At 41.5% G+C, this 27763-nt stretch overlaps 1 protein-coding gene across 1 annotated transcript in view; it reads left to right on the top strand.

Moving 5' to 3' along the window:
- The window catches only part of SH2B3 (SH2B adaptor protein 3), a 198726-nt gene that overhangs the window by 41974 nt on the left and 128989 nt on the right, over positions 1 to 27763 (top strand). The window contains exon 3 of the mRNA XM_077462019.1: positions 7124 to 7936. Coding sequence (XP_077318145.1) covers positions 7148 to 7936 — 789 coding nt within the window. The 5' untranslated portion in view covers positions 7124 to 7147. The remainder of the gene's footprint in view (positions 1 to 7123; positions 7937 to 27763) is intronic.

Raw genomic sequence — 27763 nt, 5'->3', positions numbered from 1 at the left:
TGTCCTGCAGTGAAAGTTTGCTTCATACATATGCCCTAAGCACTCATTCACACTAATGTAGTTTGACATTTGGTGTCATGCTTATGCATATATTTTAATGGGCTGCCTTAAGTAAAGAAGCTCATGCATCTTTTTGAGCTTTGAGCTATTGTTAACAGATCTTTTTGCACGATTGTCAGCAGGTTCATGCATGCACATAAACACGCCTCTTGCTTAGTGCATTTGGGGTGCCAAAAACAATGAATGGCTCCTCTTGCGTGACATGTTTATCGAACATTCCTGATGCGGTGCTACACAGAAATTAAACAAATCCTCTTACATAAGTTTTACCTGTTTATTTGCAGCCCCCTTTCTCTCCTCTACAGTCTTCTAAAACACACAGATCAAAGGCCTTTCCTCAGCTTCAGAAGGCAGGGGATGGGGATCTGACCTAAAACGCTGCACATCATAAGGGTAAAGAGCTGAGTGTAATCTGAGATCTGAATGGATGGAATGGGCACCCCCTCTAAAGAGTCTCATAGGGAAGCATGCACAGCTCAGGTTGCCAATCACTTTCTGACTATAGGGGATACCGGGATTGCTCTGTGTCAATTTTGTGAGCGTTCATTAGTGTGAATGCGTTATGTTTTTTGCAAGTCTAGATATAAACAGACCTTTAATGGATTTTTTTTTTTTAACAAGTAAAAACAACACCTTCAAATATTAATCACATATATCAGGGGTAATCAACCCTGTCCTCAGGGCCCACTAACAGGCCAGGCTTTATATATTACCTTGGGGAGATGCAGACTAGAATACTGCAAACACTGAGCAGAAAATGATATCACCTGTCATGTATTTCAGTTATCTTGCAAACCTGGTCTGTTAGTGGGCCCTGAGGACGGGGTTGATGACCACTGACGGCATATAGGTTCGCAGGCTGGCAAAATTAGGATTTAATTTGGAGCCTGGCATTGCTGACCTTAGAAATTGTATTGTTCCTGCTGATATTCTACACTCTTTGCTTACTTTGCCTGTGTGTAGGTGGCTGTGGAATACTTAATATTGGAGCTAATGCATTCATCATATTCAAGAAGGTGAAGGTTGTATGGGCAAAGTAGGACAACCAGTGGGATAGTTTTAAAGTGGTTGTAAACCCTTACATATACCTAGTGAAGTGACTAGCCTCATGTGAAACACAGACATGAAACAAATCCTCCTACATAAGTTGTACCTGTTTGTTTATCTGCAGCCCCCTCTCCTCCACAGGCTTCTTAAACACACAGATCAAACGTTTTTTCTCAGCTCCAGAAGGTAGGATTCAGGGATATGACATCACACACTGCACATCACAGAGTACAGAGTGTAATCTGAGATCTAAATGGAGGGAATGGACACACCCCCCTCTAAACAGTCTCATAGGGGAAACATGCACAGTTCAGGCTGTTAATTACCTTCTGTTTCCAAGGGTGGTGGGGCTGTCTTCCAGCATTGTTCAGTGTGAGCAATGTAGATAGCATAAAAGGAGAGATCAGAAAGGAACCACATAGAGGAGTATGTTTTGTTCTTTTTTAATTTCAGTGGTTTACAACCACTTTAATGGAGAAGTATGGCCAGCGTTTTTTTGGCCATACTTCTATGGATCACAGAAGTGTTCTGCTCTCATCTGACCCAGGCTAAAGCTGCTGTTGGCTGAAGTCACTCAGCTAGTTCAGGCTGGGGAAATATCCCAACTTTTCAGTCGAAATGCACCCAGATCCTTGGACCGGCAGCTGTCTCAGCCTCTCAGCATCATGCCAGGGAGTGCTGGAGGGTAGAGCAGAGTCACTGACTGATAGTTATGGTTCTCTGCTCAGTGAGGAGGGGGAGCGCTGAGCGATCATCGGTGTTTGATCACTCAGTACTCACTGCAGAGCCGGCGGGGGACAGATGCAGCATCAGACCAATGCTGCATCCACCTAGGTGAGTAAAAGGCTTGTTTTTTTTTACAGACACCATACTTTTAAGTCTAAATCTGCAAATATTAAATCGGATCTATGGTCAAAATGTAAAATTATATACTCCTTTCCACATTGTGTTTACATTTTTAGCCTTCTTCTATTAATCTGAATGATCTTAAAGATTGTGAACATACTTTGTTAAGATCCCAATAAGGTCTTGGTGGTGCCGCTCCAGGCTGAGGTGTAGAGCCCCATTGGCACGCAGGATAGTAGGGATGGAAGCATAAGAAAAACTCATTCAGTAAATAATGAACATTTAAGCATAAAACCACTACTCCCTCTCTAGCCGATCCTAGTATGGATGTATACATGTGAAAGCCTCAGTGATTGCCTATGATTAAGCCCTGGTGGGTGGGGTTAAATATGTCAGCGGGGCCGTGGAGAGGAGTTGACTGAAGCTTTCACATGTATACAGCCATACTAGGACCGACTATAGCGAAAGGTGGATTCAAGCTTAATTTTTAAGATCCCCAAACATTTAATTTCCTTGAATTATGTCACACATTTCACAAAGCCTGCCTTCTAAACTACCAAGGTACTGAGAGGAGGAGTTTAAAGAGGTGGTGTCAGTTTAGGAATCACTGCTTGTAGGCAGCAAGGTACCATGGGATGTAGTCCTTAGAAATGGAAAGGAAACTGCAGAGGAGCAGCTGCAAAGCATGCAGGGAATCCTGTAAGCTGTGGAAAGAGATGGTCAGCAGACAGACAGAACCCACAATGTGAAAGTAGATATTTCTAGTAAACTTGTATTCTTAAATATAACTATGTTTATGAAAATGCTGATGTTATAAAAGGAAAGTGTACATAAAGGGAAAAAAGTATTTGATACCTTGCTGATTTTGTAAGTTTGGCCACTGACAAGGAAATGATCAGTCTATAATTTCAATGGTAGGTTTATTTTAAGAGTGAGAGACAGAATAACAAAAAAAATCCAGAAAAACGCATAAAAAAAAAAAAAAAAAATCGGTTTGCATTTTAATAAGTGAAATAAGTATTTAACCTCTTCACAAAACATGACTTGATACTTGGTGGCAAAACCCTTGTTGGCAATCACAGAGGTCAGACGTTTCTTGTAGTTGACCACCAGGTTTGCACACGTCTTAAGAGGGATTTTGTCCCACTTCTCTTTACAGATCCTCTCCAAGTCATTAAGGTTTCGAGGCTGAAGTTTGGTAACTCAAACCTTCAGCTCCCTCCACATATTTTCTATGGGAGTAAGGTCTGGAGACTGGCTACACTAATACGTCCCATTTTGATGACATACTTCCTGTTTGCGATCCACGCTGGTTGTCGTCCCCTTCCGCTGATGTCATTTCCGGGATCTATGCTCCATGCTGACTCAGAGGGCGCCATTGCTTCACCAGTTGGAGAGATGGTGGACGGAATGATTGATCCTAGAGGAGTACTCAATAGCCAGTTCTTTAGGTTAGCACGGATGAGAGAGAGATTTTCTATTTGGCCCCATGGGGTGTTTGGATGGGTTTGGAACCATTTAGGTAGTTGAGCAAAGATGGCTGCTAAATAATAGTTCTCAAAGTCTATGGATCCTGTACCACCCGCTAATTTGTGTTTTACAAGTTTTGAGTCTGCACATCTGGGCCTTTTACTTTTCCAGAGAAATTTGTTAAGAATTGTTTGGAGGAATCTGAAGATGTGGCCATGGGGATGGGAAGGGTTCAAAAAGTACAGTATTTGTGGGAGGCACGTCATTTTAAAGCCTCCCTGGCCATGACAGTTCATGTTTCTCTATTTGTTGGGAGTCTGTTTGGATTTTATGAAGAAGGGGTAAGAAGTTGGTGGAGTGGAGATTTTTAGCTGATCTTGTTAGTTGAACCCACAGGTATGAGATGTCCTTTTCTGCTCAAGTGAATGGGTGTTGTAGTTGAAGTAGGTTTTTTTGTCATGGCATCAAGCTTTATGTCAAGTATAAACGATTTGGTCGTACTTACTTTATAATATGAGACCTTGCTAAACCAATTTAGAATGTTTTTTGCTTCTTCCAGAGGGGAAGCCGGGTTTGTGAGGATTAGTATCACATCATCTGCAAAAAGGCTGATTTTGTGCGGCATGTTCTCTATTTGTAGGCCTGAGATGGAGGGGTGGGATCTGATGTGTTGCGCTAGTGGTTCCATGAGCAGGTTAAAAATTAGTGTGGACAGTGGGCATTCTTGACGCGTGCCATTAGTTATGGGGAGTGGTCGGGAGACCATGTCTGCTGTTAACACTTGGGCCAATGGGGTAGAATATAGTGTCATGATGGCTCTAAGAATGTAGTCTCTGAATCCGAATTTTTGGAGTACCATTTTGAGATATGACCAGTGCACCGTATCGAACGCCTTCTCTGCATCCAGATATAGAAGCAGAGAAGGCGTTCAATTGGATTCTGCATGGTAGATTAGGTTAATCATCCTTCTAGTTGCATGCGGTGCCTGTCTGCCTTTGGTGAAGCCAGCCTGGTCTCTGTGAATGAGGGTGGGCATAATGTCTAGCAGTCTCGCTGCTATGGTTTTAGCGTACATTTTTTGATCAAGGTTGAGTAGGCATATTAGGAGAACATTTTGGGGTGTATTCAGCTCCTTCCCTGGTTTCGGTATCTTTATTATCAGTGCATTCAGAGATTCATTTGGGAACTTGGAAGAAGAGGCAGCGCTATTGAATGCATCTGTTAGGTGTGGGAGTAAATGTTCGGAGAATTGTTGTAATATTCTCTCGTCAGACTATAAAGTCCTGGCGCTTTCCCTGTGGGAAGTGAATTGACCATTGCTTGAATTTCGCGTTCCTGTGAAAGGAACATTCAAGTCTGATAATTGATTTTCAGTCAGAGCTGGTAATTGGATACTTTGGAGAAAATTGTTAATGTCATCATGGGAGGGTTGTGGAGTCAGAGGGTCTTGTTCTAGGTTGTATAGGTCGCTGTAATAGTCACTGAATGCGTTGGCTAAGTCTTGATGGTTCGTCAGTGGGTTTTCTGTGTTGAAGTGGTAAAGTTTGTGTATTTTGGTCTTGGATCTTTTACCTTTGATACGCTGTGCTAGTCTTTTCTCTGCTTTGTTGGAAGTGGAATATGTAGTGGCTCTCAACTTGCATTGAAGGAGGTCAAAGGAATGGAGGAATAGTGTTTTAAGTTCCTGACATCAGTTGGTCTGTCTGTGGGGCCTGAGGGTTGGCTTTATGTTGTAATTCTAGGATCGCTATCAGAGATGTGATCTCATGAAGGCGCCCTCTTCTTTTTGTGAAAAGAGCTTAGTTTCATCAATACCCCTCTCAGAAAAGCTTTGTGTATACTCTACACCACGTTAGAATTCTGCAATTTGATCAGAGATCTCTGGTGTGTAGTCATTGTGTTGTATATAATTATTCGCCCTCCAGAGATATGTGTTACAGTGGTGTTTGGAGTCTTCAATGGTTATTGGGATTGGGGTGTTGTCTGACCATGTTGTGGTGTGGATTGCAGACACGCATATTTTTTTGTAATAGCCATTTGTCAGTTAAAAACAGATCTATTCTTGAAAAGGAGTTATGTCTGGACATCAAAGAGATCATGTGAAGAGATAACATTTTTCAGTGTTGAGTCCCGCCTTTTCGCTGCAGATGTATCCATAAGGATGTCGGGGACCAGGTTAAAGTCTCTACGGATTACTAGGTGACCCTGTTGTATGGGTTGACATTTAGGGACAGGATATTAAGTGGCATCTTTTGGGTGTGGGGTGGAAGAGATAACACTTACAGTTAGCAACTGTGGTTCAGCTCACCCAAGATTCGGTGGTGCATGGCCCGGTCCATCTTTCCTTTGATGCAGTAAAGTTGTCTTGTCCCCTTAACAGAAAAACACCCCGAAAGCTTAATGTTTCCACCTCCATGTTTGACCGGGGGGTAGTGTTCTTGGGTTTGTAGGCAGCATTCCTCCTCCTCCAAAAACTTTTACCCAGTTCTCCTCTGAATCATTTAGCTGTTCATTAGAAAACTTCTGCCGGGCCTGTACATGTGCTTTCTTGAGCAGGGGAACCTTGCGGGCAATGCGGGATTTCAGTCCTTTAAGACGTAGTGTGTTACCAAATGTTTCCTTGGTGACTATGGTCCCAGTTGCCTTGAGATTATTGACATGATTCTCCCGTGTAGTCTGGGCTGATTCCTCACCGTTCTCATGATCATTGAAACTCCACAAGGTGAGATCTTGTATGGAGCTCCAGACCGAGAGAGAATCACAGTTATTTTGTGTTTCTTCCATTTGTGAATAATCGCACCAACTGTTGTCACCCTCGAACAAAGGCGCTTGTAGATGGTCTTGTAGCCCATTCCAGTCTTGTGTAGGTCTAAAATCTTGTCCCCCGACATCCTTGGACAGCTCTTTGGTCTTTGCCTTGGTGGAAAGATAGGAATTTGATTGATTGATTGAATGATTGATTGATTCTGTGGACAGGTGTCTTTTATAAGGGTAACAAGCTGAGATTAGGAGCACTCCCTTTTTGCTGACAAGTGTCAGCTTGTTACCTGTATAGAAGACACCTGGGAGCCAGAAATCTTGCTGATTGGTAGTGGATCAAATACTTATTTCACTCATTAAAATGCAAATCAATTCATACGTTTGTTGAAATGCGTTTTTTTCTGGATATTTTTGTAGTTATTCTATCGCTCACTGTTAAAATAAAGCTATAATTAAAATTATAGAATGCCCATTACTTTGTCAGTGGGCAAATGTACAAAATCAGCAGGGGATCAAATATTGTTTTCCCTCACTCTATACTGTGCTCATAGATCTCCTTTAAGAATGAAACTGTGGAGGTGTGGAATTTTTTTGCCAGCCTGCTATAGTTAGCTTGTGTTGTTTAGTTTTACTTTTATGAAAGAAAAAAACCCAGAAATGTCACTGTGTTTTCAGACATGTTTTACATGACAATTTATATATAATCAACTTATCAAAAAAGGAGTTGTCACTTTCATTATTATGACCACAAAGTTGCTATGTGATGCACAAATGACTATGATGATCCAAACAAGTGGTACGAGCCTGCTCGGTATTATGACTAGCAAGCGGTGTGACCTAGAGAAGAGTTCATTATAAAATAGCTTCCTCTTAGCAAGCATGACAACGAATGTGCAATGGAAAGCCCCTCATTTAGTGTTTCCTTTTTCTGCTTTCACAGCACACCACTGCTTCAGTCACTGCAATGAATGGGGACACTATTCAACCTGAAAGTTCCTCCATCCCTCAGGGCTGGAATGAGTTCTGTGAGCTTCACGCCATCTCCACAGCAAGGGAGTTGGCAAAGCAATATTGGTTGTTCGCAAATCAGAACCCACACCATGACATCCTTGCCGCAGAGAACTTCTCCCTGCAGTTCACAGATCTCTTCCAACAGTATTTCAGAAACGAGGTGAGGGAAGGCTGGGGCATGGACCAATACAGGATTTTTCCTTTCAGTAGAGTAAAAGATTATAGAGAGACAGGTAGCAGGACATCAGAGGAGCCTCCTAGTACGGTTGCAGCAAAAGTAGAGGTGGACTTAACACCTCACCATGAAAACACAGAACAGACAGCTAGTGACACTTCTGTCCACAATGTGCCAAAAACTTGGAGTACAGAGGAGCTTGGAAACAACCTCACACCTGCTCCTCCAAGACCATTCATTAGATTCTCCTTCAATCAAATTCGTAGAAGCCTTCGAAATATTTTCCGTAGGAGATCTGCAGATTCAAATCCTCCAGAAAACCGAGAAATGGACTCGGATACAACCGTTTCTCATTCCTGGCATGGCTTACATAAGAGGATTTTACCATGGACTTTAATCAGGGAGCCAGTGGTTGAAATCCGAAAGGAAGGAATTTTGAACTACAGTATGGTAGATGAGGCAAGCATGGACAGTGGAACACTTTGGCAGAGGTGCAGATTAGTTTTACGGAAAGCAAGTCCTTCGGATAATGAAGAATATCTTATGGAGTTGTATGATCCACCCAAGGTAAGTGATCTGTACATTTTTATTTCTCTTATGTGTTGGAGTTTTGTAACTACTGCCTCCTTTAGTTTGGTTAAAATAATTTTATGTTTTGAATGAAGTTCCTCACATTAGATTTAAAACATTGTATTTTTTAAGATCTTGTATTGACCATTGAGGTGGAAGAGATGCTTGTTCATGGAATACATGTGTTAATTAATGCAGGGCTCATACAAGCCAGATGCAGACCTGCAGGATAAATGTTGTACATGGTCATAAGTGCTTGCATTCTGTTCCATGGGCTCTGTTCAAGGCTGATTTACTAAAACTGGAGCGTGCAAAATCTGGTGCATCTCTGCACAGAAACCAGTCAGCTGCCAGATTTTATTATCAAAGCTTAATTGAATAAACTGAAGTTGGAAGCTGATTGGCTATCATGCACCACTGCACTGGATTTTGCACTGTCCAGTTTTAGTAAATCAACCTCAATGTATTGTGCTGCAGTGCATTTTAAAGAAGTATTGCATGCTTAATTTGGGTACTTGCAGTTGGTCATTCAAGCAAAATGAATAAGGTTTTCAAAATGACATGCAGTAATGTGGTTTGCTATGAACTAGTCCTAAATCACGCCAAAGGATGACAAAGTGGCAAAGCAAATCTAATTAGGTGAGTGAGTATACACTGAATATCTGTAGATTTGCTGCATACAGTATATGCAGTTGTATTTAAAAAAATACAGTTTATCTTGTTTTTTTGTTTTTTTAACTAAAATAAAAATATAGTGTACCTAAAAGTTTCATGTATATAGGATGCAGATGAACAGGTGATTTAGATCCCAAGTTTTACTTTGACTATGAAAGTGTTTTCTTAGTTTAGAGAGTTGGACCGCAGCTCTCTTACACAAAGCAGTGCCCCGCTCACCAATCACAGCACTGCTCAGGGAACAACATTGCAGTTGACTAGCGCAATGTTTAGGGAGGCCATGCCAGAGCTTTGGAGAGCCAGGATACTGCTTTGTGAGAATGAGCTGCATTCCGACTCTCCTATGTGCTGGCGGTACATGGGATTTTAAAGTGGTATTAAACCCAAAACTAAAAATGTATTATCTTGAAGCTTACCAAACATTAGTGGTGGCTGCATTCGTTTTGTTTTCTATGGACTTTTTCCTCTTTTTTCACCTGGTGATCTAGCCATTCTCCTGGAGAGTTTGGGCATTTAAAAAAAACAACAGACATACTGGCTGGATGACCAGATGAAAATAAAAAAAGAAAGCCTAAAAAAGGAAACGAATGCAGCCATCACATCAAAGATTTGGTAAGCTGCTATATATTTAATGTTTGTTTTTGTGTTTATTACAGCACTTAGGAGTGAAAAAAAAAGTAAAAGCACGCCTAAAATGTAAAAGTGCCCCATATTGTTTACTGTATTCAATTGGGTTTTAAAAACATAGCATCGTCTTTATTTTTACCTAATTTTAAGGGCAGCAAAGACTTTTCATGTCCAAACTTTTGATACAAAAGTCCCACTGAGTTTTCTTCAGCTTGTGAAATTTTTCTGTATATATTTGTTCATGTTAATATTTCATCCGAGTTGGCCAAGCTGTAGTTTAGTTTTGCTGGCTTGTATTTTTTATTTTTTTTAAATAACTGCGCGTACCAGTTATGAAAACATACTTAACAAACACAGCGGTTTGTATGGAAATTCTGTGCCTGAGTGACTTTATGATGGTTTGCCCTAGTTTTGCATAGGCCTCTTACTTTTGCATTCTACAGGCAGTCGGGTAATTTTATTTATTTTGGCAAACAAAAAGGCTTGACAGTTGGGGCAGGTGATTTTCTTAGTAATCATTATTTCCTTGGTTTCAGAGTAACTCCAGTTAAGGCCTGTGTAAGGAATGAATGATAGAACTTATTGAAATATATATATTACTCTGTGAAAGGAAAAGAGCAAACATCTGACCTGTGTCATCAGTGAAAGCTAAAAGAAAGTCGGAGAAAGGGCGATGGTTCATTTCTGAAAACAGATGAGTTAAACAGACTTTCCGGTTGCATTCATACCCGAGCGTCATGTTTTTAAGCATTTGTATGTGCGTTTGTGTACAGCATTTTTAATGCATTAATAGTTACAAAGTTACAAAGTAAGGTTGAATAAAGACACCAGTCCATCCAGTTCAACCTGAGTGTCTACAATTGTCCCCATCACTGTAATGAGTTTTGGCATTTTTTTGATTAGCCAATAGAGAAAAATACTGGTTTCATCATTTGTTGCTATGTTTTTCAGCTTTTTCATCCAGTTTTATTTATTATTTATTCATACTTTTTTTAACTTTTTTTATAAGGAGTTAAGGGTTATGGGTTAAAGATTAGGGTTTAATTAATTAATTATTATTTATTTACTATTTTTTTTTTAGGTTAAGGGTTAGGAATAGAGTTTAATATTGGGGTTAGGGTTTGGGAGTTAATATTAGGGTTAGGATATTAGAATTAGGGGATAATGTTAGGAGTTGGAGTTATTTTATTTATTTATTTATTATTATTATTATTATTATTATTTTGTTATTTATTTATTTGTTTATTTAATATTACTTTTATTATTTTTTTAATTATTATTATTATTTATTGCATTTGAGCTGAAAAATGTGTGACAAAACACACCAAAACGCCAAAAAACGCATACATCAAGCGTTTTCATGCATTTTCAGTGGAACACAAAAATGCTTCAAAAATGCACCAATCTGCCCGAATTGAGCTACAGAAAAAGCTTTATGAGTTTCAGGCGTTTGACTTCAGGTGACATTGTAGCGGAGATATGAACCATCTCCATAGAGAATAATTGATTTTTATCTCCTCCAGGGTTTTGGAGCTTCGAGCTACAAAACGGTGTACTGTGAATGGGGCCTTAATCAGAGGGATTCATAGAGATCACAGCAGCTGGTATTTCAGATTGATTCATTTAGGAGTTTGGGCATAGAACGATGGCCCCTGTAGACATTTCTGCCAAACCTATGACAAGCTTGAAAAGATATGGTTGTGTTGGGTTCCTTGCCTTGATAACCCTCTGTGGAGCCTGTGTTTGTAGAGATATAAAACTGTACAAGCTGATGTCTGGAGTAGTGTAAGAAGAAGAACTAGTTACATACGAGAGGGAGTGACAACAAACATCTACATTAAAGGGAGATAGGTGTGTCTTGTGAGATACTGCCCTATTAAGCACATTGGACGTTCAGATAATGTGTATTAAATCCCAGTGTTTTCATGCATTTGGGAGGCACAGATGCAGCGTCCAGCTCTACCACCAGCAGCCTGTCAAAATCTTTGACAGGCAGAAGAAGTATGTGGCAGACAGACACAACTGGATACTGTACCAATGGTACTCGTGTTTGGGGTCATAATGCATTTGGGGATGTATTCCTGTAATGCAAAATACCTGCGTTCTGGGCCTCTGTCCCTGAATGCATACAGTCCCAAATGTGAGTACAACTCAGTACAGAATGCAGCCACTGCGTATTTCAGCCTGGCATAGATTTTGACAGACTGCTGGTAGTTGTGCTGGATGCTGCATCCCGGTTGAATTTAAACTCCAGGATTTGACACATATGGGCTAATGCCCAGTGTCCATACAGACTTAGAAATGGGAACAGAGGGGCGCCAGACTGAGTGCAGTATAAATCATATATTTAATAAAAACAAGTAGTAACTCACAGGTTAAATTAGATGAGTTCAGTATGCAGTGAAAATCGCCAGTCCTGGAGTCTCATAAATGTCTTCCCTTTGCAGCCTGGGGCACTGGTGTGATCTTACAGGGATCCAGAAAATGCTGGGAACCAGGAGGCAGGAAACAAGAAGCAGCTGGTCGTGACTTCACAGGAACAGGAAGTGTGATTATTCACAGTGGCAAGGAATGGTAATGCATTTCGAAGCTACAGCTTCTTCATCAGACCATGATTAGCTGGCAAACCTGGCAGTCTTATATTACAGAGGAAATAGAAACAGAGAGATCTGATGGGCTGGCCAGCCCGTCAATCAAATACACAGATTCAAAGAGGTAGATGGCTGGAGACCGAAGAGAATGTAAATATGAGTAAGAAGCTTGCTGATTAATAGTGGAAGATAAGTTTATAACGTTTGCAGAAATCGATCAATTCACTAATTGATTAAATACATAAATATAAAATGTATAAATATACCTCAAATTTAAAATGAATACATTTTTATAAGTAAATTAACTAAAAAATGAATTAAGAAAATTATTAGCAATTTGGAAATCAATTGATTATTATAAATTATAATGAATTAATAAAATGGTGAGAATGGAGGAAAGAGAGGACTCTATGCTAGGTATAATATTAAGTTTCTAAGTTATATCATGACCAAAACATCATGTACATGTTCACAACATGCAGTTGTAAACATGTACATGTGCAACAAACGCATGTATATACGTGAGTATATACAAACATCTTTCTGTCCCAATACTCTCTAGAGGGAACATACTATTGTATAAAAAAGGGGAAGGGGGAAGAGAGAAAAAAAAAAAAAATAAAAAAATAAAAGGGGGGGGGGGACAGTCACAGTTTATTCTGAAAGCGACCAGATTCTGCCTGGAACATAATTACTTCAACTTTGAGGATGATTATTACCTTCAGAATACTGGGACTGCTATGGGGGCAAATTTTGCCCCCAGTTATGCAAATCTCACGATGGGCCTATGGGAGACCAGGTACATATGGGCACATAACCCATTCGCAGCGCACCTGGTCTTCTATGGGCGCTACATCGATGACATTATTATCATCTGGGATGGTCCTCCTCATACTGTACAGGAATTTCTATCACACTGCAACTCTAACAATTTTGGTCTTTCCTTTACCTCAGAAATAAATGCCACTTCTCTTTGTTTTTTGGACCTGGAACTCAGTCACCAAGAGTCCACAATTATAGCTAAAGGTTACACCAAGCCCACATCAGGGAACTCTTTTTTACATTTCACCAGTTGTCACCATCCGAGATGGGTTAAAAATGTCCCCAAAAGTCAATTTTGCCGGTTACGGCACAATTGCACTAGGTTGGAGGACTATAATGCACAAAGTGTTCACCTCAAACAGAAATTTATAGAGAAAGGCTACCCCCCAGACCTCATCGATCAGGCTCATATGGTTTACAATACCAATGACATTCCAAAATCAAAACAGCGATCACAAGAAAATGTAGGAACAAGATTCATAACCCAATATCACAACAAACACTGGAAAATGGAGAGCGTTTTCAAAAAACACTGGTCTATACTACAGCAAGACCCACACTTAAAAACCAGTATTCCTACAGTGCCACAATTTGCCTATAGGAAGGCTCCAAATATAAAAGGGAAAATCGCTCCTAGCAAAATTAAATATGCCCAATCTATATCCAATAACATTCAACTAACACTCATTCCTCTGGTGGGTATGTTTCAGTGTAAAAAATCCCTGTGCCTGACTTGTGCTCATATTGAACATGGTCAAAAATCCTTTGCTCATAAGGGTAAGACATACACATTCAACACCTTCCATAACTGTTCTTCCATGTTTGTGGTTTACTGTCTAGCCTGCCCTTGTGGCATGCTATATGTGGGCCGTACAATCAGAGCCCTTAGAGCCAGATTTGGGGAACATCGCAGATTTGTCGATGCTGGTCTCCCTAAACACAGTGTCCCCCGCCACTTTCTAGAATATCATAAACAATCATCCAAGGATCTAAAAGTTTGGGTCCTTGAATCAATTCCAGATAAATTTCCCCCAGCAGAACGTTTCAAAAGACTGTGTCGTCAGGAAACGTATTGGATTTTCACTTTGGATACTATGTCGCCTAGAGGAATGAACGAGGAGATCGAAATCAGCACTGTTATTTAATCAGGTGCTGGTGTGATTTTCCCCTGGTCATGCCTCAGTGGGTTGCCCGGTTACTGGTGAATGGATACCCAGTTTTATCCACTAAATAGCTCATTTGGGCAACAGACACAAATTTGGCACCGCTTTTTTTTTTTTTTTTTTTTTTTTTTATTTACCACCCCCCCTTTTTGTTTTTGTTTTTACCACCCCCTCCCCCCCCCCTTTTATTTTATTTTTTTTTTTTTTTTTTTTTTTCTCTCTTCCCCCTTCCCCTTTTTTATACAATAGTATGTTCCCTCTAGAGAGTATTGGGACAGAAAGATGTTTGTATATACTCACGTATATACCTGCGTTTGTTGCACATGTACATGTTTACAACTGCATGTTGTGAACATGTACATGATGTTTTGGTCATGATATAACTTAGAAACTTAATATTATACCTAGCATAGAGTCCTCTCTTTCCTCCATTCTCACCATTTTATTAATTCATTATAATTTATAATAATCAATTGATTTCCAAATTGCTAATAATTTTCTTAATTCATTTTTTAGTTAATTTACTTATAAAAATGTATTCATTTTAAATTTGAGGTATATTTATACATTTTATATTTATGTATTTAATCAATTAGTGAATTGATCGATTTCTGCAAACGTTATAAACTTATCTTCCACTATTAATCAGCAAGCTTCTTACTCATATTTACATTCTCTTCGGTCTCCAGCCATCTACCTCTTTGAATCTGTGTATTTGATTGACGGGCTGGCCAGCCCATCAGATCTCTCTGTTTCTATTTCCTCTGTAATATAAGACTGCCAGGTTTGCCAGCTAATCATGGTCTGATGAAGAAGCTGTAGCTTCGAAATGCATTACCATTCCTTGCCACTGTGAATAATCACACTTCCTGTTCCTGTGAAGTCACGACCAGCTGCTTCTTGTTTCCTGCCTCCTGGTTCCCAGCATTTTCTGGATCCCTGTAAGATCACACCAGTGCCCCAGGCTGCAAAGGGAAGACATTTATGAGACTCCAGGACTGGCGATTTTCACTGCATACTGAACTCATCTAATTTAACCTGTGAGTTACTACTTGTTTTTATTAAATATATGATTTATACTGCACTCAGTCTGGCGCCCCTCTGTTCCCATTTCTACACAGAGCTCATCGCTTCACTCTAAGGGAGCTGCCTCCAGGTGCTAATCATACAAGATCTCGGATCATTTATGGACATTATGTTTTAAACAAATGTTTTAATATCATGTGTGCTTATTCACACACATTTTATGTATACCTATATTCCAGTTGTTATATAATTTTATGTTATCACCATATCTAGCGCCGCTGTTCACCCTTGTCCATACAGACTTAGGAACAATATGCCATACATGCTTTGTGAGAGGCTACCAAGTCACAGACTGACCAGTGTGAGAGGCCACATTGTGAGAGAGGATGCCATGTTACCATCTCGCATCAAGAGACTTTCCTCTTACAGAGATTTTGGCCACTGAGAGAGTTCCCTAATATAGGACCAGAGGGTTGGATTTACCAAAGGAGTAAAAAATCTATTTTTTTTTTGCCTGAGACAGTAAATTGCACAGTATACAATAATGATTAGCAAAGGTTTGAAGATAAGTATAAAAACTTTGCGATCGCATCAAGATACAGAGTAACTTACGCAAAACGGTTCCACCTGATTTATTGCATCTTGGTCAAGTTGCATAAGATAGCTCTGTGCTGTTCTTTACAGCAGTGGTCCCCAACCTTCCCGGCACCAAGGACCGGCCTTGTCGATGGCAACCCCTCCATGGACCGAGGTGTGGGTTTTGGTGGTTGCGGGGGTCATAGCTCAAATGTGCAGCACTATATATAAAAAACTAAATGTAATATGTACACTGCATAATTAAAATCACCGTCAATTGTCAAATAGTGAAAAAACAAGGTAACAATGAATACAATTAAAATAAAAATAGAAAGTGTCTATTAACCACTTTCAGACCGGACTATTTTGCTGGCTTAAGACCAGACCACTTTTTGTGATTCGGCACTGCGTCGCTTTGACTGAAAATTGCGTGGTCGTGCGATGTGGCTCCCAAACAATATTGACACCCTTTTTTTCCCAGAAATAGAGCTTTCTTTTGGTGGTATTTGAACACCCCTGCAGTTTTTATTTTTTGCGCTATAAACAAAAAAAGAGCGACAATTTTGAAAAAAACTAATTATTTTTTACTTTTTGCTATAATAAATATCCCCCAAAAATATATAAAAAAAAATCCTCACTTTAGGCCGATGCGTATTCTTCTATATATTTTTGGTTAAAAAAAATTGCAATAATCGATTATTGATTGGTTTGCGCAAAATTTATAGCATTTACAAAATAGGGGATAGTTTTATGGCATTTTTATTAATCATTTTTCTTTTTACTAGTAATGGCGGCGATCAGCGATTTTTATTGTGACTGCGACCTTATGGCGGACACATCGGACATTTTTGACACATTTTTGGGACCATTGTCATTTATACAGTGATCAGTGCTATACAAATGCACTGTTTCCTGTGTAAATGAAACTGGCAGTGAAGAGGTTAACCAGGGGTGGCAGTGTAGTTAGGTGTGTCCTAGGGGCGTAACTGTGGGGGGCTGGGCTGTGTCCGAGGGTACTAACTGTGGGGGGGGGGCTGGGCTGTGTGTTAGTGAACACTGATCTCTGCTCCAATCACAGGGAGCAGAGATCAGTGTCACTTGTTGCTAGGCAGAATGGGAAGATGCTGTTTACAACGGCATCTCTCCGTTCTCCCTCCCCGTAAGACGATCGCGGGTATCCCCGTGGCGAACGAGTCCGCGGGACCCGGGACCGGACTCACGGGGGTCCCGACCGACACTCGCGCACCGCGGCAGCACGCACGCAATGGCAGGGTGGCAATTTCAACTGGACGTACCTGTACGCCAGTTTGCCTGCCCGTGTCATTCTGCCGCCGTACATCGTCGTGCACAGGTCGGTAAGTGGTTAAAGTGACCATATGCACCAAGAACAAAAAAAAAAATCTTCCGCTGCTAGTGAAAGTAATGTCCAAGCAAATGTCCAACTTCAAAGAGGCTCTTACCAGAATGATGTGATCATCAGATTATAAATGCTCAAATGCACATGAAGGGTTAATGATGATCTAGGTTGTTTTGTTACATCTGCCAACAAACAAGTGTTCAGCCTGTCAACCAGTGCTCTATGACCTTGGCCTGGTTTTCCTCCAGCCCCTTCTCCTTCATCTCCCCTTTCCTCTTTGTAGATAGGGTGACCACAAAGATGGGAGTAATGGTGCTTGGAAAAGGTGAGCGGGCACCATCTGGTGGTGGGAGGGTGGCAGTGCATGTTTTTTTAGCTCGTTCTGACAACTTGTCGTGTGGCCCAGCCTGCAACAGGGGACACCTGCTTTAGCAGATTCGGGGAAATTGCTGATTTCTATGATATTATCTGGTTCGGTTGTCAAGTTACTGGACTTACTGGACTGAATTGAGGTTCCTACCTAGTGTACATGCTATATATTGTCTCTTAACTTTATGTTGTTAGATCCCATACCCCATAAAAACATAAAACAACATTGGGAGGATTGTATTGCAAGTTTTTGATTATATCTTTTTGCTCTGCAGCATCATATAAAATGATAGTAAAAATATCTTTATTGTGTTTTACTGTGACACATGTTCACATGTTAATATACAGCTCAGAGTACATTAGCGTGAAGGTCCCTGGGGAGAATGCTTCTTACATTTGTGGTCATTGGGATCAACAACCCCCCCCTTACAGATATCTAAAAAGAACATTGGTGTCAGTGGTATCTTATTAGAGAGGTAGGAATTGACCATTGCTCAAGGAACCCCTCTGCTCAAGGGTCCCCCTGTGGAGGAACCCCTGGCAACCTTCAGAGAAGGGGTGTCAAACTCAAATTCATCACGAGCCACATCAGAGTTCTGGTTGCCCTCAAAGGGCCGGTTGTATCTATAAGACTATGTAAATGTATTTACTTTTTATCCTATTAAATAACTGCCTCTGCATTCGATTATTACTGGTTTCAGTAATAACTTAAGACTTAAGCTGTTAAGGGCGGGTGCAAACCAACACGGAGCCCAGTCACATTCCTGTAGCAGATGCCGCAAATCTGAAAAGGAGAGTCACACACCGCTGGTATTATCAACAAGAAACTTAATTGGAGATTGCTCTAATGGAAGATGATTCTGCCATGGTGTCCCGTCTGAGCTGTCTCCAATAAAGTTTCTTGTGGATGATACCAGTGGTGTGCGATCTTCCTTTTCAACTGGCACAAAATGGAATTATTTTCATACTAATTATAAGCAGATGCCCAGAGCACCCCATGCCTCCCACCATTAGAAGATAAGAGGCTTCCTTGAATCACAGTGCACCCTCCACCTTACCTTGTGCTGCTCCTAGGAAACATCTGGGGGTAAAGCTGCATTAGAGAGGTGCGAGGGCCACATAAAAAGAAGTAGAGGGCCGGATTTGGCCCACAGGCCTTGTGTTTGACACATATGCTCTAGAGGAACCCCAAGGTTCCATGGAATCCTGGTTGAGAAAGGCTGTTCAAAGTATATTGAAATTAACTAGTTAATTTAAATAAGTTACCATATTTATCGGCGTATAACACGCGCCGGGGTATAACACGCACCCCAAGTTAAGGAGGGAATTTTAAGGAAAAAAACTTTTAGGAGGGAAATTTAAGGAAAAAAACTTACATTAAAATGCCCATCAATGCAGCCTTATCAGTGTCCATCTGAAGTCTTGTCAGTGTCATTTGCAGCCTTGTCATGCTGCCTGTCCATCATTGCAGCCTTGTCATGCAGCCTTGTCATTTCAGCCTGTCCGTCATGCCGCCTTGTCATGCAGCCTTGTCATGCAGCCTGTCCATCATTGCAGCCTTGTCATTGCAGCCTGTCCGTCATGTAGCCTTGTCATGCAGCCTGTCCGTCATGCAGCCTTGTCATGCAGCCTGTCTGTAATGCAGTTTGTCCGTCATTGCAGCCTTGTGCATCGTTGTTCCCTCAGTGAGTCAGCTTTTGTTTTTAAAAATGGCGCCGCCGAGATGTCCTGTGTATCTCGGCGGCACCCGGAATTACTCGGCTGTCGGCTCTCGGCCCTTCTCTGCATTTTTTTAGGCCGCCGAGAAGGGCCGAAGGCGGGCCGAAAGCCGCCGAATGCGGCCGAGGTGGCCCAAAGCCGCCAAGTACGACCGAAGGCGGGCCGAAAGCCGCGAGAAGGGCCAAAGGCGGCTGAAAGTCCAAAAGTCACGTGGAAATCGCGGGGGTTCGGCCTATAACACGCACCCGCGATTTTCCCTTAATTTTAAGGGGAAAAAAGTGCGTGTTATACGCCGATAAATACGGTAAGTACCATATTTATCGGCGTATAACACGCATCGGCGTATAACACGCACCCCAAGTTTAGGAGGGAATTTTAAGGGAAAAAACTTTTAGGAGGGAAGTTTAAGGAAAAAAAAAACTTACATTTAAATGCCCATCAATGCAGCCTTATCATTGTCCATCTGCAGCCTTGTCCACCATTGCAGCCTTGTCAGTGTCAAAGGCAGCCTTGTCCACCGTTGCAGCCTTGTCAGTCAGCCTTGTCAGTCAGCCTTGTCCATCAGCCTTGTCCACCATTGCAGCCTTGTCAGTCAGCCTTGTCCACCATTACATCCTTGACAGTCAGCATTGTCCACCATTGCAGCCTTGACAGTCAGCCATGTCCACCATTGCAGCCTTGTCAGTCAGCCTTGTCCACCATTGCAGCCTTGTCAGTCAGCCTTGTCCACCATTGCAGCCTTGTCAGTCAGCCTTGTCCACCATTGCAGCCTTGTCAGTCAGCCTTTGCCTTGTCAGTCAGCCTTGTCCACCATTGTCAGTCAGCCTTGTCAGTCAGCCTTGTTCACCATTGCAGCCTTGTCAGTCAGCCTCGTCAGTCAGCCTAGTCAGTCAGCCTTGTCCACCATTGCAGCCTTGTCAGTCAGCCTTGTCCACCATTGCAGCCTTGTCAGTCAGCCTTGTCCACCATTGCAGCCTTGTCAGCCAGCCTTGTCAGTCAGCCTTGTCCACCATTGCAGCCTTGTCAGTCAGCCTTGTCCATCATTGCAGCCTTGTCAGTCAGCCTTGTCCACCATTGCAGCCTTGTCAGTCAGACTTGTCCACCATTGCAGCATTGTCATTCAGCCTTGTAGGTCAGCCTTGTCCACCATTGCAGCCTTGTCAGTCAGCGTTGTCCACCATTGCAGCCTTGTCAGTTTTTTTTTTAAATGCCGCCGCCGAGATACGGCCGCCGAGAGCCGGATGTCCTGTGTATCTTGGCGGCGCGCGGTAGTTCTCGGCCGCCTTCGGCTCTTCTCGGCAGCTTTCGGCTGCCTTCGGCCGTTCTGTGCAGCTTTCGGCTATTCTCGGCAGCTTTCAGCCGCTGAGAACGGCAGGAAGCTGGCGAGAAGAGCCGAAGGAGGCCGAAAGTCGGCGAGAAGAGCCGAAAGCCGCCGAGAAGAGCCGAAGGCGGCTGAAAGCCGCCCAGAGGCTCAGAATTGCGGGGGATCAGCGTATGTTAAATGGGCTGTAGTGTGTTTCTGCAAAACTGAAAACGCACTAAAAAATGCATAGGTGTGAACCAGGCCTAAGAGAATATTGTGGGAGACTAGAGGCCTTGTCACCTTATTACACAATTGTACTTGTTTCTGTGCAGAAAATGTAAGTCCTTGTAGCCCAGCATATGTAATACAGCTGCTTTAGTCTGCAGACCACATACAGTATGCATTTACCAAAATTGCAAATATCTGGACTGTGGAGCCTTAAAGTGTCTTAAAGCGGAGTTCCACCCATTTTTTATACTTTCTATGGTATCCCCCTTGAGCATGCTTTCCCCAATGGAAGTTCTTTTTTTTGTGTGTGTGTTGAAATGCCTTTTTCAAAAGCACTTCCGACAACCCATCGCCTAGGCAATTATGTCACTAGGCGATTCGCAAGGGCTCCTGGGATATTGGCGTCATGTATCTCAGGAGTCCTTGCGAATCACCTAGTGATGAAACCTTTTTCGCCAATTTTTTGTGGGTGGGGCTAGGACGGCCTTCAAACCTATACCAGCTGTGTTTGTGACCACGGGGGCTGAGCGGGAGGGGTGTGGTTTACAGGGCAGTGGGTGGGGCTGGGGTGGCCTTCAAAACTATACCAGCTTTGTTGGTAGATGGGAGGGCTAATCAGGAGGGGCGTGGCTTGCAAGGCAGTGGGTGGGGCTAGAACGGACTTCAAATGTATACCAGCTGTGTTTGTGGCCAAGACGGCTGATCGGGAGGGGCGTGGTTTACAGGGCAGTGGGTGTGGCTGGGACAGTCTTCAAAAGGATACCAGATTTGTTGGTAGATGAGAGAGCTGATCGGGAGGGGAATGGCTTGCAAGGTAGTGGGTGGGGCTAGGACGCCATTGATATGGCAACCTGTCGGGAAGAGAGAAAACTCAGTGGCTTCACTGCGTGGGTGTGATATTGGAACCTGCCTGCTGTATAGTCAGCTGAATGAAAATCCCGGAAATTAAGACAAGAGGATTTCAGATGCCCACAGCCAACATGGAACCTGCCTGCTTCCGAGATCTGGTTAGTAATAAACTTTTTTTTACAGAAATGAAAACTACAACACATATCACATATCACATGTTCTAAAGGGTCATGCATATTTTTAGACAAATACAGAGAAGTCTTTAAAAAAAAAGTGTTTGGGGGACTGGAACTCCGCTTTAAAGGGTTGTAAAGGTTCGTTTTTTTATTTTCTAAATAGGTTTCCTTAGGCTCGGTTCACACCAGAACCGAGCCTTAAGCTAGTGCATTGTTGGTTCACTTACCTTTTCCTTCAATTTCCCTTCTAAATGTTTTTTTTCTTTGTCTGAATTTCTCACTTCCTGTTCCTCCTCAGTAAGCTGTTCTGGCTGACTAAACACCGCTCGTGTGATGGTGTGAAGTTTACTGAGGAGAAACAGACAAAGAAAAAAAACATTTAGAAGGGAAATCGAAGGAAAATGTAAGTGAACCAACAATGCACTAGCTTAAAGGAACCTATTTAGAAATTAAAAAATGAAGCTTTACAACCACTTTAATTCATCCCTATGTTTGTGTTTTTTATTTATTTATTTTTGTGATGTCTGTGAAAGAGAACTCTTTTTGTAGATTCAGCTGTAGATGTGAACATTTGACTATAAGGACACACTGGGGGTTATTTATGAAAGGCAAATCCACTTTGCACTGCAAGTGCACTTGGAAGTGCAGTCGCTCTAAATCTAAGGGGTAGATCTGAAATGAGTGGAAGCCCTGCTGATTTTATCATCCAATCATGTACAAGCTAAAATGCTGTTTTTTATTATCCTTGCATGTCCCCCTCAGATCTATAGTGAATTTACTTGCAAGTGCAGTTGCAGTGCAAAGTGGATTTTCCTTTAGTAAATAACCCCCATGGCTCCAGATTAGTTGTGTTTGTGGAAAATATGTTTGTATATGAACACAATCTAAATAGCATAAAAGCCACTTGCTGTGTCCAAAATGTGTCAACCACCTAAACTGTGTTCCATTTGATAACAGTAAAGATTGTTTATCAGTAAAAACAGTACACAGATGCCATGCCTAGGAACTGGACTATACATTTATGCCTAGTTAATTTACAGAGGGAAGAGGAGAATATTCTATAGCGTATATACAGATATAAATAATTGTAGAATTAAGATATTTGCAGCTGAAGTGCAATTCTTGATATTTAGTTCATTACATACATTCCAGGCATGGTATATTTTTAGATAGTTACATTAGTCCAGCTTGGATTAATGTAACTAGGTATATACCGTATCTGGGTGATCCCTCTAGAAGCTGGAAATCATTGAAGTAGACACTGTTACCAGTGATCTCCACTTGCTTCCGGATCCCATGCTGAGCGGCTGGTCTGATACATTGTGAATACAGGAGGTTGGATGCCCAGCACAAGCACCATTTGGGGAATGCTTTGCAATTTCTCAGTGAATGCAATGATGATCCTTTGTTGTCCACTGCTCAAGCTAGAGCAGGCTGGTGACCAGGCTATTATGTTTGGCATCAGTGGCTTAAATAGATATAAAGCTGTCACCAACCTAGCTATAGGGTGTGGAAGGGGTGTCTGGACTACAAGATAGGCTGAGCAGAATTATACATTTTATTACAAGTAAGACAGCTCACATGTGTATGTTTTTTTGTATTTAGCTGCTTGCGTTGAGTTTAGCATTAATAGCATCAAACCCACAAGTGCCCATGTTCCTTAAAGATCACAGATTACAGAGGAAGTCACAACATCCTCTCCCATTTTCTACAGAAATGTGCACAATTCAGAAATACTATGACTTAGAAATTCCCTGACCACTTCTGCATAGCTAAGTTTTAGTTCCCTGGTAAAACATCTAAATTTATTTTTACATTTTTACATTAACCCTTAGGCTGGGTTCACATCTGAGTCGTATGTGCATTTTTGTGCATTTTTTTATTCTAATGGGAATTACAAATCTCATATGTTAAGTTTGTCAATGGGACTGTTGCAGGAGTTGCACCAGACAAAAGCACAATCTAAAAAAGTATAAACTTTTACTGAGATACAGAAAACAAAATCCTTTAAAATGACATAGAATACATAATTGTGACATGTATAAGAGCAATTGGTTGGAGTCCTAATACTCAACGCGTTTCGTGAAGCAACGTTCATCTCTTCAGGTGTCAGACATGTAATGTAGCATATCAACCAAATAGGTAAAAATGTGCAAATATGTAATATTGTTCTCTGGCAACATCAAGATAGTGCAGTACAACACTCCGAAAGAGGTGTCTTATTAGGGAGCCATGAGAAGGGCAGGGCGCCATCCAACAGGGAATACAGGAGGGATAGCCAACCGGGACATCAAATATGCTTGGGATAGCTGATTACCACCATAGTGTGCTACAAAGAGGATCATGAGCATCCACAATAATAGCCGTTGTCACCACGGACAGAAGAGGAGTTTTGGGAAAAATGCACACACAAAATCGGACATGCCTCATTTTTTTTTTTAACCACATAGCACAGCTCAGTGCTCAGATGTGAATGGCCTTATAGGAATCAATGTATTTTCTTGACACATGCATTTTTAGACAAACCGCAGTTACAAATGCAGAGGTGTGAACAAGGCCTTAGCTGTAAAATCCAAGTTATTCACATCTTTTTACTACTTGTACAAAGTCACTGGTATGTTAACATTATCATATAGTAGATATATCTACCAGGCAAAAACTGTAGCATGAGTGGTCATTTTTTTTCTTACCAAAGATGCCATACTGACATTTTAATTGTAGATATCTTTACTTATATACTATGCTGCCTCCCTTTAAAGAAAAGAAAAAATCAGCTGTGCAAATATCACGAGACATAAAAATTGACAACTATTATATTTTTTATGTTCCAGCGTCTCTGCCTTCAGGGGAAAAAAAATTTGGGGGTTGTAAGTAATTTTCATGCCCAAAGTGTTTGCTTATACATGTTAAAAAACAGACGAAAAAAATAGCTCTGGTAGCAAAATAATTAAATGTAATGGGTGTCCTCATTAGGGAGGAATGCGTGGTATGAGAAAGGCCAATTATGTAAAAATTTGAGATTTGTACATCAGCTGTCTATCCCTGGATCAACTGATCATTTTGATATGTGGTTGTTACTGATGGTAAATCTCTGTTTGCATTTTTTCATCATGTGTTCAGTTTCATTTCCCAGGTTTGTGACCGGTTTAAAGTCCCACAAACCTAAAGACCGCATGCACACTGCAGCTGTTCAATGCCCATTTTTGAGGCGTTTGACTTTTTTTTCCCGCCCCTAAAAACCCCTCTATGTTATGATACAAATAATGATGCCGTGAAACTAAAACAGTGTCTCTTATATAAGAGTCCCAAATGATGAAACAAAAAAAGTCCATCAATATGTATATGTGGCCAACCACCAGTGAATTCCAGATATCCCAGTCACTTCAACAGATCACCCACGTGTCACATGCATAACACCCAATGAACCATATACACTCACCTTTTGGGCTGGACCTTAATTAATAGTCAAAGTCAAATGAACTTTTGCCCCTCTAGGGCTATACTCCAACTGGCTCCCAGTAACAGTCACAGGAACTGACACATGGACTGGAGCCTCTGTTCAACCTCCACCTCTTTGTGTGACATATACTCATGCAAAAGGAATAAAATCAATAGTGCTCTCCATATGTTTTAAACCCATTAGATATATTTTTGTATTATATGTAAATCAGGTTTATATATCAGATAGTTTATGGTATTTTGCATTACGAGTGACTGTGCTGATTTGTCTTTCAATTATTATTCTGGTCAATTAAATGAATAAACACCCAAACTTTTGATGAGCCTGAACCCTAGACACGTTTGAAAAAACGCAGCTTTAGGTGCAGTTTTAGCACTGCTTTTCTCCAGTCAGGAGAATAACTGTGAAGAATAAACCCCAATGATATGGGACTTTTAAAGCAACATAAGCATAAACTGTATGAAATTATAAAATTACAATGTTTATTATTCAAACATTGTAAACAGCTTGAAAAGCTTGTAAAAACCAGTACAATAGGCTGTGTATACAGAACTAATCCAACAAAGTACGTAGCAGTGTATCAACCGCTGGCATGTAGTTATTGTGGTCCTCTTCAATACTTGTCTTCCATCCCATGTGATCTACTATGTGTCCCAAGATCTCCATCACGTGGATGAAGAGGACCACAATAACTACATGTCAGCGGTTGATACACTGATATGTACTTTGTTGGATTAATTCCATATACACAGCATATTGTATTGGTTTTTACTAGTTTTTCAAGCTTTTAATGATGTTTGAATAATAAACATTGTGATTTTATACTTTCACACAGTCTATGGTTATGTTACCTTTAAAGTCCCATATCATGGGGGTTCTTTCTTCACAGTTACTTAAAGGTGAAGTACGGGAATGGCTGAAAAAAAAAAAACTCAGATGGCTGCAGCACCAATGCCATCTGCAGCTGTCCCCTACTGGCTCTACCCCGAGAACTGAGTGGTCAAACACCGCTGACTGCTCAGTTTTCCCTGCCCGCTGTCAGCAGAGAACCATGACCGTTAGTAGAGCTGCACAATTAATTGTCAAGAATCATTATCGCGATCTTGACTAAAGTGTTTCACAATTCTGCAGCTCTAACCGTTAGTCAGCGGCTCTCTTATCTTCCTCTTCAGTGCTCACTGGAATGCTAGGCTGTGGAGGGTGTGGTAGCAGCTGGCTCAGGACCTCGACACTTTGCTGAGAGGCTGAGCCAGCTGCCAAACCAGGCTCCTGGGTGGATTTGAACCATATAGTTGGGATCTTTTCAGGGTCTGGACTGGCTCAGTGACATCAGCCGACAGCGGACTTTAGCTGTTGCGAACAAACCTGTGAATAAAATGGATCACAGGACTGCACTCCTGTGAGCCATAGCTTTGGTTATACGCCTTTAATGTGTATATATGTAGGGGTAGATGGTGCTGCCTTATCACCTGGAGAGTGACCCCCAGTGTTGACTAGCACTTACAGATGTAAGTCCTAATTGAACAGCTTGGTGGTGTGGGCTGGAGTTATGCGTACCACTGCCTTTCCTCCAAGAGGGGTATTTGTAAGTTATTAAGTTGTGAAAAAAATATTTATAAACTCCACATAGGCTGGAGTTTCACGTGAGTTCATCAAAAGAGAAAAAATAATAAAAGTCTGTTGTGAAAATCAGTCTTAAATTGTAATACAGGTACGTAAGTTCAATTTATAGTGCTTATTGCTCATAAACCAATCCAAAGTGACTTATGAAAAATTCTGTGCAAACAGCATGATGTGACGTTCGTGCTCCCCTTCAGTTCGCTCCTCACTAGATTTCCATACCCCTACAGGGGTAAAACGCATACAGTGGGAGTCTTTATCTGGAACCATCTTTGCCCTTGTTAGATCCAACCTTTAGACCCCTTTCACACCACACTGCCCATAGCGTGGGCGGTAAACTGACGCTATTTTTAGCGGCGTTTTACCGCCAGATTTGTGGCGCATTTCGGACGCTAGCAGGGCGCTTTCACCGCTGCTAGCGGCCGAGAAAGGGTTGAAACCGCCGGCAATACGCCGCAATAGCAGCATTTTGCCGGCGGTATAACACCGCTGCCCCATTGATTTCAGCGGTGGAGTAGCGGTAAACACACCGCTCCAAAGAAGCTGCTGGCAGGACTTTTCCTGACGTCCTGCCAGCGCACCGCTGTAGTGTGAAAGCCCTCGGGCTTTCACACTACAAACAATGGTGCAGCTTTTTTAGGGCGGATTGCAGGCGCTATTTCTAACGCTATAGCGCCTGCAAAATGTCCTGGTGTGAAAGGGGTCTTAGGGTGTCCAGAACGTATGTTCCTGCTAAGGATGAACAATTGTGAACATAACTACCAGTACCTGGATGATCGCTTTTTTCATGAAGTTTCAAGTCCTTGGGGTATCAATTACAATTTGTTCCACTTGCTTGTTGAGTGAGGCACTGATGATGTAACCCTGGCCTCACTACTGCATCCTGGGAAATTCTTGTCACTTGTTCTAGGAGGCACACCCAAAGAACCAGGAAGTAAGAGGTGATGGATTAATCTTCTTTTAGTTAAAATTGCCACTGTTGTCAGACACTCAGAGCTCAGATAGGCTCATTAGCTGGAGAAGCTGGCATGACCCAACCACACTCTGCAGACAGGGAAATGTCCTATAATTGCCAAAAGTATTATACTACACTAAACCTTTTATCTAACCCCTAATCTGTTTGATATTTTGAATAGCCAGTATAAATGAAAAGTATTGGTGAAAGAAAGCACTTGTGGGGTTAATCAATCATTCTTTGTGTATTCATTTTTTGTGGTTTGCATAACTGGGGTGTGGCAATGTGCTAAAAGGTGTCCCTCTTTC

The sequence above is a fragment of the Lithobates pipiens genome, unplaced genomic scaffold, assembly GCF_037356315.1.
Source record: "Lithobates pipiens isolate NorthernLeopardFrog02 unplaced genomic scaffold, aLitPip1_a1.2 Scaffold_3, whole genome shotgun sequence".
Lineage (NCBI taxonomy): Eukaryota > Metazoa > Chordata > Amphibia > Anura > Ranidae > Lithobates > Lithobates pipiens.
This window is presented reverse-complemented; position numbering and strand designations above follow the sequence as displayed.